Below are 12,277 nucleotides of genomic sequence, written 5' to 3'. Positions count from 1 at the left end.
TATGGAGCCAACTGGATGCCAATATCATTGACTGGGGACAACCATCGGAAGCCGGAACCCCGTATGGATTGGGACAGCATCGACAGCTGCCCAGCCGCCGGCAGTGGAAGACGTTATCCACGGAGTTTTCAGAGGAAGTGAAGGAACGGATGCCAGTTTTCTATCTTTCTCACCATCCCTTTGGGTTCCCTCTCATACCTCTCCTTCGTGCTGGCTCACTGACTGTGTCTGCATTGTTGTTTTGCCGGTCTCTCTACAACAACTCTGACTTTGGTGCTGTATCAACTTGGCAGGACTACAGAGATTTCCAGACCGTGTCCCCCCGGTTCGTGTCATCGACGAAAAATGACGAGGCGGCGTCAACGACAGGGCCAGGGGTGGTCGTCACCACCGTCTGGGCCGGAAGATGTTCGGGTCACCAGCCCAATGGAACCGACGCGGAGACCCCGGACTTTTCCTTGGTCCCCATACCGCCATCTCCATCATGGATTTATGACAAACCTGCTATTATTCACTGGATGTCTATTGGAGAGAAGAGAATCGCGGGGCTCTGGACCGGGGGCTCTTAATCGGCCCTACCTCGAACACGGCGGGGGCTCGATGACTTTCCGAAGACCTTCGGATGGCTGCTCCCCGCAAAGCTGGACCATTGCCGGGGTTGCTGGACTACTAGCACCAAGGTCCCGGGTTATGGGGTTATGGGGTTCGGAAGACTAATCTCTTGCTAATCCCCTCAAAGTGGGCGACGTCCAAGCCGATGGGGTAGTGGTATTGTTGGTCCAACGAGGCGTGGATCGATGATGCGGGGATGATGTGGGGGATCCTCTCTCTCTGGCTCGACCCGGTAGGTGGTCACCTGTCTGCCCGACTTTGAACGGCACGACGTTCGGCATGTTTATGAGTCTTGGCAACTAACTCTCTCCCCGCGTACTCACCGCTTGACTTGTCATAGAAAAAAATTCGCCTCCATGTTCCGCTCGCTTCCGGTGGGGGAGAGGGAGGGGGGACCGACCATGGCCCACGGCTACGGCCCCACGAACAACGGCCAAGTCCCAGCATACAGAATGGTCTTGTGCCGAGTTGCGGGTGTGGCCTGTCTGCCTGCTCTTCCACAATGTAGCCGGTAATAACCATGTTGCCATGTGACGAGAAGCCTTTTACATCCTGTGCTCGACGGCATCCTGCATTATCAGTGAGTTGAGCTACCAAGTCCTTCCAGAGAGAGAATCGCTACTTTATCCTTTAGTCATATTCTCGTATTCCAACAGGGTGGACCGAGGAAAGGAAACACGGATCAAAAGCAGGATTAAACAAAATAGCTAGACACACTGCTCCACATGATCGGGTCTAACCCCCCGGCCTCGCTCGAATTCTGTACCCCGTTTCTGTTTCTTACTGACTCGCTGTAGCTGTGTCTTGCAGCCTAGGTACTTTAACATTGGCGTCATCTGGGGGATTGACGTAGTCGGGTAACCCTAATCCACAAAAGGTTTCGACTATGATCAAGCATAAAATGACTGGTGGCTCATTGCCGTCCGTAGTGAAGTGTGGGTAAACGGCCATGCCGCTTTTCGAAAAGAAATTCAGTCATCATCGTGGCAGCATAAGACGTGGCCTCGAGTTGCAAATTGGTAGCCGGCTATGCTTCATTGCTCTGCAACATCATAGCCAAGAAGTGTGCAAAGTTCAATGATTTGCGGATTTGCTCCTCAGAGTCTCACTGTTGTGTGTCAAGCTAACACCGGAACACGAACTTGGTTGCACTCGGTTAGACTCGGTAAGATCTCTCTCTGTTCACGCTTTCTGTTCGGCAGAGAGGGCCTTGGCAGCTTCTTCCTCGGCAACGGCCTGCTCGTACGTGTCGTACTTGTACTTGTAGCCCGGGTGGTCGGACCTCAACCCCTTCTGTCCCGGCCCGTAAATCTGCTCCCGGAAGGTCGGTGCCGGACCGCCCTCGGGTATCGGCTCCGGGAGGAGACCCCTGCTCCGCAGCTCGGGGACGAGATACTCGACGGCGTCCTCGAAGCTTCCCGGTGTGATGACGTAGCCGATGTTGAAGCCGTCCACGTCGGCGACGTCGATCCACTCCTGGAACACGTCGGCGACCTGCGCCGCCGTGCCGACCGGCATCGCGCCGTTGCCGCCGATGGCCGCGACGGTGCCGAGGTTGCGCGGCGTCAGCCTCGGCACGTCGTCGCCGCGGTAGCGCAGGTTGTACAGCGACGAGTGGATGCGTTGCAGGTTGCCCGCGACGTCCTGCTCCGTGAGCTCGTGGCCGAGAACTGCGCGAGCCCGCCCTCGACGAGCACGTGGCGCAGGGCCTCGTCGTACTTGCGCCGCGCGTCGTCCTCGTCCCGGCCGATGATGGGCGTGATCATGGCGAAGACCTTGACCGAATACGGGTCCCGGCCGGCGGCGATGGCGCCCTCGCGGATGGCCTTCACCCTGGGCGCGACGACGTGGGGGGAGAGGCCGGCTACGAAGATGCCCTCAGCGTGGGTTGAGCCGAATTTTATGCCGGCCCTTGGGGGGATCACCGGTGAGCTGTCGAGCTACTCCAAGTTGGGCAAAAAATAGGCTCGACTCACGGAGATGTCCCGGCTTGAAACAAGACCGGGGTGCGTTGGGGAGACGGATCCGTCAGGAAGGGAGCATCGACGTGGAATTTGCCGTGGTGATGGATTGGGCGGATCTGGGAGTAGTCGGAGTAAATCCCCTTCTCAGCGTCTTCTACCAGTGCCGTATCTGACCAGGACCCTTCCCATAGTCTGTACGCTTGTCAGTCGCTGTGTTTACCTGTATGAAGACCGAATGTGGTGCAGACGCACTTATACAAGACCCGAAGATACTCGTCTGCGTTCTCATAGCGTGTGTCGTGTTCTACCAGCGGCAAACCGACCTTGTGGTTGACAGATGTATTAGAACGGTCAGAATTCTCGGGTTCACAAAGCACACTCACTGCTTTGGACGCCGATTCCTTCCAGCTCGTCACGATATTCCACCCGAAGCGACCTTTCGTTAGGTGGTCGAGAGTGCTGAATCGCTTGGCGACGACGTAGGCCTGCTCGTACGAAGTCGACGTCGTGATGGCAAAGCCCAGGTTCTTGGTCACAGCAGCCATCGCCGAGACGGGCTGAGATGTTCGTCAGTAAACATCATCTATCTACGATTCCATTTTGGATTCGGGGCCAGCTTACGATGACGGGATCAGCCATCGGCCATTGAGCGCCCGTCCGGACTGACGGCTCCGCGCTGCCTTTGTATCTGGAAGTTTGGAACAACACGCTTAGCCGGCTCTTCCGTAGTCGTGGTACGACTCAAGAGTCGATGGAGAGGCTATAGAGAGACTCACGTATCGTACGGCCCGTACGTGTCGGCCAGGAAAAGGCCGACAAACCCTCCCTTGTCGAGCAGCTTGGCGAGGTCGGTCCAATACGTGAGATCCCGGCGCTTGTCCTTGGCCCTGTCCTTGGGGTTCCGCCATTGGCCGAAGGACAGGTGTCCCACGGTGAACATGTCAAAGGCGTTGAGGAGTATTTGCTTCTTTGGCTTGGCGCCCGTGGCGCCGTTCTGATTCTCGTCGGACATGATGGGCGGCGGTACTAGTGAGATGGCAGATCTTGCATGCTAAGCTTCTGAAGCGAGGTTGGTCTGAGTTTCTAAAGATGATCAGGGGATAGATACCTATCGCCAGAGGAATCCCTTGTTGAGACACTGCGGTATACCCTCTTCTTATAACACACAGCGGCATCCATGGTTTGGCGTCATATTACCGGCGTGTTGCGTGCAGAAACCACACGGCTTATTCTCCGAATAACATGGGGAAAAGGAGGTCATGCTATTGGCAAAGATACAGCGAACGTCCTGTATCGGAGCCGGAAAACGAGAGTTAGCCGCTCTCGAGCCCCGAATTTCGAAGCCAACGGGCTAGATTCACTGTACACAAAGCAGGGCGGACTCTGCCCGGTCGAGGGGTCGCAGTCGTGATAGAGCGCCGTCGAGCGGATGGTGGAATGGTGGACCGCGATTTCGCCATATCCCCTCGGCGCGCCTCCGCGAATGATACCCCGTCGGATCATGCCCGCGGGAGCGATTCCTGCCAACCAGTCGGATGCGAATGGTGCATCGCCATCTCGAATTCAAGCACATCATACATACGCCCTGGAAACCCCCGCTGATAAGGGTGCAGTTGAGAGTCGGGGATGACGACGTCGCTGACCGGTCCCGGCGTCGGCTTTCGCTAAGGATGTCGACAATTAGCCAAAGCATAAGAAAGGGCTGTCTTGGGGAAAATGCAATGATCAAGGCTAGGTGATGGACACAAACTACAGACCCAAGCCGTTATGAGTGCCTCAACCCAGCCAGACGAGGTCCGAGTCGACCACGATGCAGCGGCCACGAGCCGGAAGCTGCAGGCCAACGCGGCTGTCGCGAGGGCCAACGTGGACAACCTGCGAGACGACCCGGAGGCCAGGGCGGCGTTTCTGTCGACGTTCTCGGCAGAGGAGGAGAGGTCTGTCATCAACAAGGTGGACAAGGCGTTCTTGGTCCTCATCGGGGTCATGTTCATGATCAAGCAGGTGAGACCTAAGAAACCCTGGGCCAAGGAATGAAATCCTTAGGGGATAATGCAAGCTAACACAGTCTTCAAGATCGATCAGACAAATGCGTCCAACGTCAGGGTTCTGCAGGTCGGCGAACCGCGCAACATCATGAAAGAGCTCGACATGACGTCTGACCAGTACAACTGGGTTGGGTCCATCTACGGCGTGAGTGGTTTGGAGGGAGTTCAATTTTATCCAGCGAATCTTCGAATAGCTGACCGAGATACAGATCGCCTACATCATATTCGAGGCGCCCAGCAACCTGCTGCTGAAAAAGATGAGTCCGCATCTGTGGCAATCCCGCATCTTCCTCACCTGGGGGATCATCACCGCGTGCCAGGCCGCAGCACAGAACCGACATCAACTCTACGCCATGCGTTTTCTGCTTGGGTAAGTCTTTATTTGGCATTGTAACCTTGTGTCTCACTTCATTTTTGAGTTGTCTTCAAAGAAATTTAAAAAGAAGAAGAAAAGGAAAAAAAAAAAAGAAAGATAAAACTAACCGTCCACTTCGACAGCATGTTCGAGGCCGGCATGTTCCCCGGCATCATGGCCCAGCTGTCGAGCTGGTACCGCACCGACGAGATCGGAAAGCCCGTCACCTGGTTCTTCGCCATGTCCAACCTCGCCGGCATCGTCGGCTCCCTGCTCTGTTACGCCATCAGCTACCTCAACGGCGCCCGCGGCCTCAGCGCCTGGAGGTGGGTGTACCTGCTCGAGGGGCTCGCGACGGTCGTCTTCTCCGGCGTAGTCTTCTGGTTCCTGCCGGACTACCCAAAGTCCCCGCGCAGCGCCCGCTTCCTGACGGAGCGGGAGCGGGAGTTCGTCGAGGCCAGGCTCCCCGAGAACGCGCCGCTGACGAGCGACCCGGACTTCGCCGGCCGGGAGATCTGGGCCGTGCTCCGGACGCCGCTCATCTGGTCCTTCATGCTCTCGCAGACGCTCATCAACATTGGCGGCTACGCGCTAACGTGGTATCTGCCGACCATCGTGACGAATCTGGGGTTCGTCGGGCTGCCGAGGAACCAGCTGCTCAACATGCCGCCGGCGTTTGCAGCCATCGTTGGCCTGATCTTCTCGGCGTGGTTCATGTCGAGGGCATACATCGTGCGGCCGGCGTACATCATGTGAGTCTTTTCCTAGGGCTTACCCCCCACCCTCCTCCCCCCCCCCCCCCCCCCCCCCCAACAAAGGATGCCCGTCTAATCGTGTGTTATCAAGGATCCTCATGTCCGGCATGGTCGTGTGCTTCGTGCTTTTCTTCACCATCACCAACCGCTACGGCATCTACATATCCTGCATCTTGGGCACTCTATTCTACCAGTCGTACTTCATCCCTTTCTGGGCCTGGCGGTCCGCCACGCTCTCAGGGTCGACGGGCACCGCCTTCACCCTCGGCCTGCAGTCCGGCATCGCGCAGCTGGGCGGCGTCATCGGGCCGCAGCTGTTCCAGTCGCGGTTCGCGCACAACGGATACAAGACGAGCTTCGCCATCGCGGCGGCCACGACGATCGCGTCGTTCCTGGCCAACCTGTGGACGTGGTGGCTGACGCGCAACACCGAGTACGACGTGATGAGGGTCCGGAGAAAGATCCTCAAGGCTCGGAGGCTCGGCAAGGTCAACTTTGACGACGACATCCGGGTGTTTGAAGAGAGACGCTTCTACGACGGGTTTAAACGCCAGGGGAGGGATGACGGCGAGGAAAGCTCGCAGGCATGATTAGCAGTGTTCGGTTGGTGATATGACGGCTTAGTAAAACAGGAATGAGAGATGCAAGTGTTCGCATCCGTCTTATAAAGGCACTTGGACGAGGTTGAAATATGAGGGACAAGCAATTCTGGAGTTTATTTCAAAGAGTCTCTAAAACCTTGGGGAGAAATACTCAGCTTCAACAAAACAAATGCCCGGGAATCCCTGTCATCTGAGTCAACTTTGACGTGGGATAGTGGTTAGAGGAGATTGAGCCTCAAACGGCAGACATCCTTCATACCTGTAGGTGGATCAAGGGATAATCCAGCCAAAAGAAATGTATGTGGGGGCGACGTGGACGACGGCATGCATATTCACTTTGGCTGAAATTCTCTCAAATCCTGTCTGATCTTAAAATAGCTCAACTGACTGACTCAACAACAACAACAACTTCACGCACCCCGCCAACCAACCAGCCAACCAACGACATCCGATCATACACACCATGTCGGCGTCACCAGCCCTCGAACAGCACCTGAGAAGCGTCATCCCCCAGGCCGACCGCTCGTCGCTCCGCGAGGATGTGATCCCCAAGATCCTCGGCGCCATCGCCGGCATCGCCAGCACGCTGCACACCTCCCAGCACGTCTCGCTGGCCGGGACCGCCAACGCCTTCGGAGACGACCAGCTCAACGTCGACGTGCTGTCCGAGAACGTCATGCGGGAGGCCATCGCGCGGTGCCCGTCCATCGTCACGGCCAGCAGCGAGGAGGACCCCGTCGAGAAGCCGGCGAGGCCAAGCGGCGAGGCGGCGGCCGGCACCCTTTCCCGCCCTCCCCCTGCAACCACGTCGGAAGAGTACACCGTCGCCTTCGACCCCCTCGACGGCAGCTCCATCATCGCGCCCAACTGGACCGTCGGCACCATCGTCGGCATCTGGGACGGCCGGACGGCGGTGGGCCAGCTCCCCGCCGAGAAGCAGATCGCCGCCATTATGGGCGTCATCGGGCCGCGGATCACGGCCGTCGTGGCCCTGCGGATCCCCGGCACTAGCAACGGCACCGGCACCGGCGCTGACGCGGACCCGGTGTGTTTCGAGATCGGCTTCGGCCCCAACGGCGTCGCCGACTGCGAGATTATCCGCGCCTCCGTCCGGTTCGCCGACGCGCCCTTCAAGACGCGCTACTTCGCGCCCGCCAACCTGCGCCACGCGGCCGACGACGAGCGGTACGGCGCCCTCATCGCCCGCTTCATCCGGGAGAAGTACACGCTGCGCTACTGCGGCGGCCTCGTCCCGGACATCGTGCACGCGCTCGTCAAGGGCCACGGCGTCTACGTCTCGCCCGTCTCGCCCGGCACCCTCCCCAAGCTCAGGTTCCTGTACGAGCTGTACCCCATCGCCCTGATTGTGGAGTGCGCGGGGGGCAAGGCCATCGACCCGGCCGACGGCAGGCCTCTCCTGGACAAGGCGTCAGTTGACTGCGACGGGAGGGCCGGCTTGATCTGCGGGACGGCGGAGGAGGTCGACATTGTGAGGAGGGCTTTGCTGGAGTGAGAGGGAGTATGCTATGATCATTGATTGCTATGGGATTGGGGAATGGCAGCGAAGTTCGTTGTGGCGAGGAGATGATAGATACAACACTTGCCCGCTGCTCATCTCGACTTTGATGCTGTGCATTCAGCCAAGGAGGGTAGAGTGACGATGCTACAGGACTGCGTACATTGAAATCTCCATAGTGAACTGGACTGTCAAGTCAGCGGTTCAAAAATTGACAGCGATAGGGAGAATGCAGTCGTTGATGGACCCAGACATGCAACAACGAACGCAACTCCCGAGATGAATTGCTTCAGGGATCTTTGGCGAATAGAATCTTGCTTAGGGATACAAACGGGCGGCTTATTAGCCCCTCTGGGCCTCAGCTACCCATGAAATGAGCACGGGAAACCCCGAACACTCTGCGGATATATCCCCAACAAACAAACACAAACAAACGCATCTCACACACACATCCTCCCGAGCAGCGGCCATGGCTCTGTATCGAGTCATTTGCCGACGGCCTCTCCGTTGCAGGTCACCTGCTCGTTCTTTTCATTCATTGCCTCCGCGAGCCAATTGCCATGTGAGCCACCTCGACGCCCGGCTGTCATCCCAGCAGCGTCCACGGTCAGCGCCCCGAACGTTCCCAGTGGTAGGCTTCGATGCCATCGCGAAAGATGGGCTCGTCTAGGAAGAAACCATGCCCGAGTACAACCCTGCACATTTCTATCCCGTTCGGCTCGGCGAGGTCTTCAACGATCGCTTCCAGGCTGCGGCGAAGCTTGGCTATGGCTCCTCCTCCACCATCTGGCTCACCCGTGACCTCCAGTGAGTAATCCAGTCGATATACCGAGATACTACACACTTACCATCAGTTGACATCAATAGAGATCACCAATATGTGGCCCTCAAGATCTACATCTACAACTCGGCTCAGCACCGCGAGTTGCCATTCTACCAGCACTTGGACAAGTTTCTTCCGAGCTTGCACCCTGGCGCTAAAAACGTCAGAAAGCTGCTCTCCTCTTTTGAAGTCCCTGGCCCCCATGACAAACATGTCGTCCTTGCTCTTCAGGTTTCTCAGATGAGTATCCGTGATATGGATACGGTTTTCATGGACGGCGCCGGATTCCCCGAGGGATTCGTCAAGGGGGCCGTCAAGGAGCTTCTCGAGGCGCTCGATTTTCTACACACAGTGGTCCAGTCCGTACATACTGGTAAATGCCTTGCTTCTTCCCTCCCTCTACTTGTGTCTTTCTTCCACATGCGTTTTTTTCTGCCTCAATCCACACACACGGCATATGCCAGACCTTCGCAGCTGAGACGAGACCAGATGTCCATCCCGGCGATCTCCTACTCGGGGCAAACGACGACGCCTTCTTCCAGAAACTGGAAGAAAATGAGCAGTCGAGCCCTGTCCCTCGCAAGCAGCTTGAGGACCGGACCATCTATCTGTCCCGCCTGATGAAGCCCAAGGCCAGGCCACTGCTCCTCATGCCGGAAGCTTGGGTCGAGTCTGAACCATCCCGGTCTCAAAAGAGGTGTGAGAAAGATACAGAATCTTCCTCCAACACAGAGTGTCTAGTTGTTTGGCAACTGGAGGATACCATACTGTTAAGCAGCCGAGGCCCTAACAAGACCCTCGCTCCTGATGATTGATTGCCACGATGTCTTTACCTCGAAAGGCCTGGGGGACTTCGATTCCAGCTGTATTGTGCTACGGACAGCAAGTCAGACGTCGTCGTATAGCTGCCTGGAGCAGCTTTATTGAGCAGCGAGCGGGTAATGAAGAACTTGGGTATGATTGAATTTTTGTATATATTTTCGAGAGACCAAATAGTGCAATCGTGTCTGTTTGCAACCCCCCCAGGCCTCATTTACGCTGTTCAAATCACCACTCTTTGGGCGCGTATATCGGGCTCTCCTCCTCCTCCGGCGCCTTGAGACCCAGCCTCTCCAGCACCCAGTTCTGCAGCGGCAGCAGGACGAGGATGGCGCGATTGAACCTCCAGCCGATAATGGGGACCATGGCGCCGACCACGGCGTCGAGGATGAAGTGGTTCGCGGTGGCGACGATGGTGAAGAGCATGGCGGCGGGCCACAGCGGCGCGACGAGGCGGAGCGGGCGATGGGGCGAGAAGCGGCAGATGCACCAGGCCAGGAAGAGGGCGGTGCCGCAGTGCAGGCTCGGCATGGCGGCGATGGTCAGCTGGAAGCGGTTCTGGGTCCAGACGTTGCCGCCGCCACTGGGCCCGTGGAGCACGTCCTCGAAGCCGTACTCGGCCGGCAGCATGCGCGGCGGCATGCAGCGGTAGGCCGTCACGACGACGAAGGCGACGGCGTTGTCCATGGCGATGGTGCGGCGGATGCGCTGGAAGGTGCCCGGCGGCAGGAAGGTGTAGCAGTAGATGATGAAGCAGATGCCCAGGCTGATGTGGGAGTAGTAGACCTTGGCGAGGTAGGGCATCAGCCAGGGCGCGTTGTCGAGGACGGAGCGCTGCACGCCGAGCTCGACGTCGAGGCCAAGGCATCGCTCGAGGTTCAGGATGGCGATGGCGTGGTCCCGTGCCCTGGCGAAGACGGCCTCGTTTCCGGCGATCATGCGGGCCGAGACGGCGCGGAGGAGCTGGTATACCCTATAAGAGAGAGAGATTAACAAGAGTCAACGAAGGCGGGGGGGCGCCCCGGTCCCGGATGAGATGTGAGTTGGGGGGGTTTTGGGGGAGGGAGTGAAGGAATAGTTGCAAAGGCCAAGAGGCTTGCTTCTCTTACCAGTACGTCAGGTTCCAGTACCAAATCTCGGCGAGGAAGGGAAAGGTGCGATAGAAGCGCACGAGGAGCTTGTTGTCGATGCGGGACACCTCGCCCGACTCGGCCCGCATCCCCGGCTTAAGGAGCGGAGAGGTGGGGCGCGAGCAGGAATCCTCCGACCCACGCTCGCACGAGTCTACGTCATCGTCGTGGTCCGGCCTGCGGCGGTTGATGAGGGCGCCGACTGTGAAGGCGAAGATGATGACTGGGGGAAAGGTTTAGTTGGCCAAAAGTCGGATTTAGTTGGGCAAGGGAGAGAAGAGAAGAGGGAAGACATGTGTTGTTGTCATGAACTTACAAGCTGGTTCCACAACATTCCTCAACACACCGAGCGATGGAGCCATGGTCAGGTAGGTAGGTTACTACCTCCAAAGACCGAAAGAAACAAACACGTAATGAGTTATCCGAGAAAGGGAGCTCGTGCCGAGATGATGTGTTGGCGGTCGTCTATGAGAGAGACGCAGAAAGGGCGAGTTGTCTCGCCTACCAAAAGGCAGACGGAAGGGGGAAAATAGAAGAAAAGGAGTGAATGACGAGAAGTTATTACAACAGAACTGCCAAAAATCTAACCGAAAACCTCGAGAGAGAGAGAAAAAGAAACAAAGGAGAGAGGAAGGATGCTGATACTAATAAGCATTCGCCAGGGCAGACAAGACAAGACAAATCACAAATGGACCAAGAGAGGAGTAGGACCGCATGGCGGAACAAACCCACTCGGGCGGAGGAAGTTGCCCCCAGCCCAGGGCAACCGTACATAGTAGGGGCTGGGGGTTCAAGCATTGGATCAGATCGGCGCCCAGACGTTGGATATCCCGTCTCCGTCAGCCTTGGATGGTAAGTTGCTTGGTGCAACCGCACAGAGGCGGCCGTTGGGGGAATGGGATGGATGGATGGATGGATGGTATAGAGGGCTGGGGGGGGGAAGGGCATCGAAGTCAAGGAGATGGCGGAGCGGGATTGGAGACACGACTGACGGACGTCCCACACCCTCTCCTCACCATCAATAGTCCACCTCATCCCATCCTACAGAGTACTTACTACTCCCATCATGCTGCTTGCTCGCACCCCTTATCCCCCTACCTCCCCAAGCACCGCAGGATATGACCCGGTGGGCAAGAGGGCACGCGAGCCAAGCCCTCCAGGACGCGTGTGACTGCGCCCAGGAACGCGCAGCAGCAAACAGCAGCAAGCAACTCTGTAGGTGAGCCAAGAACCCAGTTTTCATTCCACTTCCTTGCTCCCCTCCCCTCCCCGAGACTCCACGCTGGAACCACTGCAATCAGCATGAATGGGTGGGATGGGGGCCTGATGCCGATGTGGGAGAAATTCGGTGGACCTTCCCACCCCCTCCCCCCCGTTTCGACTCGGACTAACCCACTCATCTATTGGACGCAGGCCGAGTTGCTGTCATTGCTGTTCTCGGCAGCCGGAACAACCGGAATCGATGCCAGGGGGTTTGTACTCGGACGCCAAGTCCAACAACGTCTGTGTAAAGAGGGTTTTTACAGGCGTCTTGTTGTTTTCTTGATTGTACAGATACAGGCTTTGCTTCAAATTTAGAGTCCGGGTATCGACAAAGAGCCACCACCCACTGTTGGTTCTCGATGGATAGTGCGTTCTCTTATTCCCCTCTCT

The 12,277-nt window shown here is 57.4% G+C and overlaps 5 protein-coding genes across 5 annotated transcripts; 3 read left to right on the top strand and 2 right to left on the bottom strand.

Annotated features, from left to right (window-relative positions):
• Positions 1–1,794: 1,794 nt before the first annotated feature.
• CDEST_12081 (Putative Luciferase-like domain-containing protein) lies at positions 1,795–3,588 on the bottom strand (the record flags this gene model as incomplete). The annotated part of the gene is made up of 6 exons (XM_062928237.1): positions 1,795–2,256; positions 2,304–2,523; positions 2,589–2,768; positions 2,829–3,133; positions 3,198–3,294; positions 3,353–3,588. The coding sequence occupies 6 exons, from the start codon at positions 3,586–3,588 to the stop codon at positions 1,795–1,797; spliced, it is 1,500 nt and encodes a 499-aa protein (XP_062784288.1).
• Positions 3,589–4,343: 755 nt separating this feature from the next.
• CDEST_12080 (Putative major facilitator superfamily, MFS transporter superfamily) lies at positions 4,344–6,324 on the top strand (the record flags this gene model as incomplete). Its single annotated transcript, XM_062928236.1, has 5 exons — positions 4,344–4,580; positions 4,653–4,769; positions 4,834–4,994; positions 5,123–5,731; positions 5,826–6,324. 5 exons carry the CDS (start codon positions 4,344–4,346, stop codon positions 6,322–6,324), a joined length of 1,623 nt encoding a protein of 540 aa, XP_062784287.1.
• Positions 6,325–6,730: 406 nt separating this feature from the next.
• CDEST_12079 (Putative fructose-1,6-bisphosphatase class 1, fructose-1-6-bisphosphatase class I) lies at positions 6,731–8,153 on the top strand. Its single transcript, XM_062928235.1, has one exon. It carries the CDS (start codon positions 6,800–6,802, stop codon positions 7,847–7,849), a length of 1,050 nt encoding a protein of 349 aa, XP_062784286.1. The 5' UTR covers positions 6,731–6,799; the 3' UTR covers positions 7,850–8,153.
• A 378-nt stretch (positions 8,154–8,531) lies between these two features.
• On the top strand, positions 8,532–9,490 carry CDEST_12078 (Putative protein kinase; the record flags this gene model as incomplete). The annotated part of the gene is made up of 3 exons (XM_062928234.1): positions 8,532–8,659; positions 8,720–9,048; positions 9,165–9,490. The coding sequence occupies 3 exons, from the start codon at positions 8,532–8,534 to the stop codon at positions 9,488–9,490; spliced, it is 783 nt and encodes a 260-aa protein (XP_062784285.1).
• Positions 9,491–9,511: 21 nt separating this feature from the next.
• CDEST_12077 (Putative inositolphosphotransferase Aur1/Ipt1) lies at positions 9,512–11,523 on the bottom strand. Its single transcript, XM_062928233.1, has 3 exons — positions 10,941–11,523; positions 10,604–10,847; positions 9,512–10,467 (listed from the first exon to the last, which is right to left on the bottom strand). The coding sequence occupies exons 1-3, from the start codon at positions 10,984–10,986 to the stop codon at positions 9,723–9,725; spliced, it is 1,035 nt and encodes a 344-aa protein (XP_062784284.1). The 5' UTR covers positions 10,987–11,523; the 3' UTR covers positions 9,512–9,722.
• Positions 11,524–12,277: the final 754 nt, after the last annotated feature.

The sequence above is a fragment of the Colletotrichum destructivum genome, chromosome 8 (assembly GCF_034447905.1).
Source record: "Colletotrichum destructivum chromosome 8, complete sequence".
Classification (NCBI taxonomy): Eukaryota; Fungi; Ascomycota; class Sordariomycetes; order Glomerellales; family Glomerellaceae; genus Colletotrichum; species Colletotrichum destructivum.
This window is presented reverse-complemented; position numbering and strand designations above follow the sequence as displayed.

What these genes read in the sequence shown, in the direction of transcription:
- CDEST_12079 (XM_062928235.1), top strand. Translation starts at nt 6,800, where the DNA reads ATGTCGGCGTCACCAGCCCTCGAACAGCACCTGAGAAGCGTCATCCCC.
- CDEST_12077 (XM_062928233.1), bottom strand. Translation starts at nt 10,986, where the DNA reads ATGGCTCCATCGCTCGGTGTGTTGAGGAATGTTGTGGAACCAGCTT. An exon ending in GAATGTTGTGGAACCAGCTT is followed by an intron (nt 10,848 to 10,940) that starts GTAAGTTCATGA and finishes CCTTTCCCCCAG; the next exon opens with TCATCATCTTCGCCTTCACA. An exon ending in TACTGGAACCTGACGTACTG is followed by an intron (nt 10,468 to 10,603) that starts GTAAGAGAAGCA and finishes TCTCTCTTATAG; the next exon opens with GGTATACCAGCTCCTCCGCG.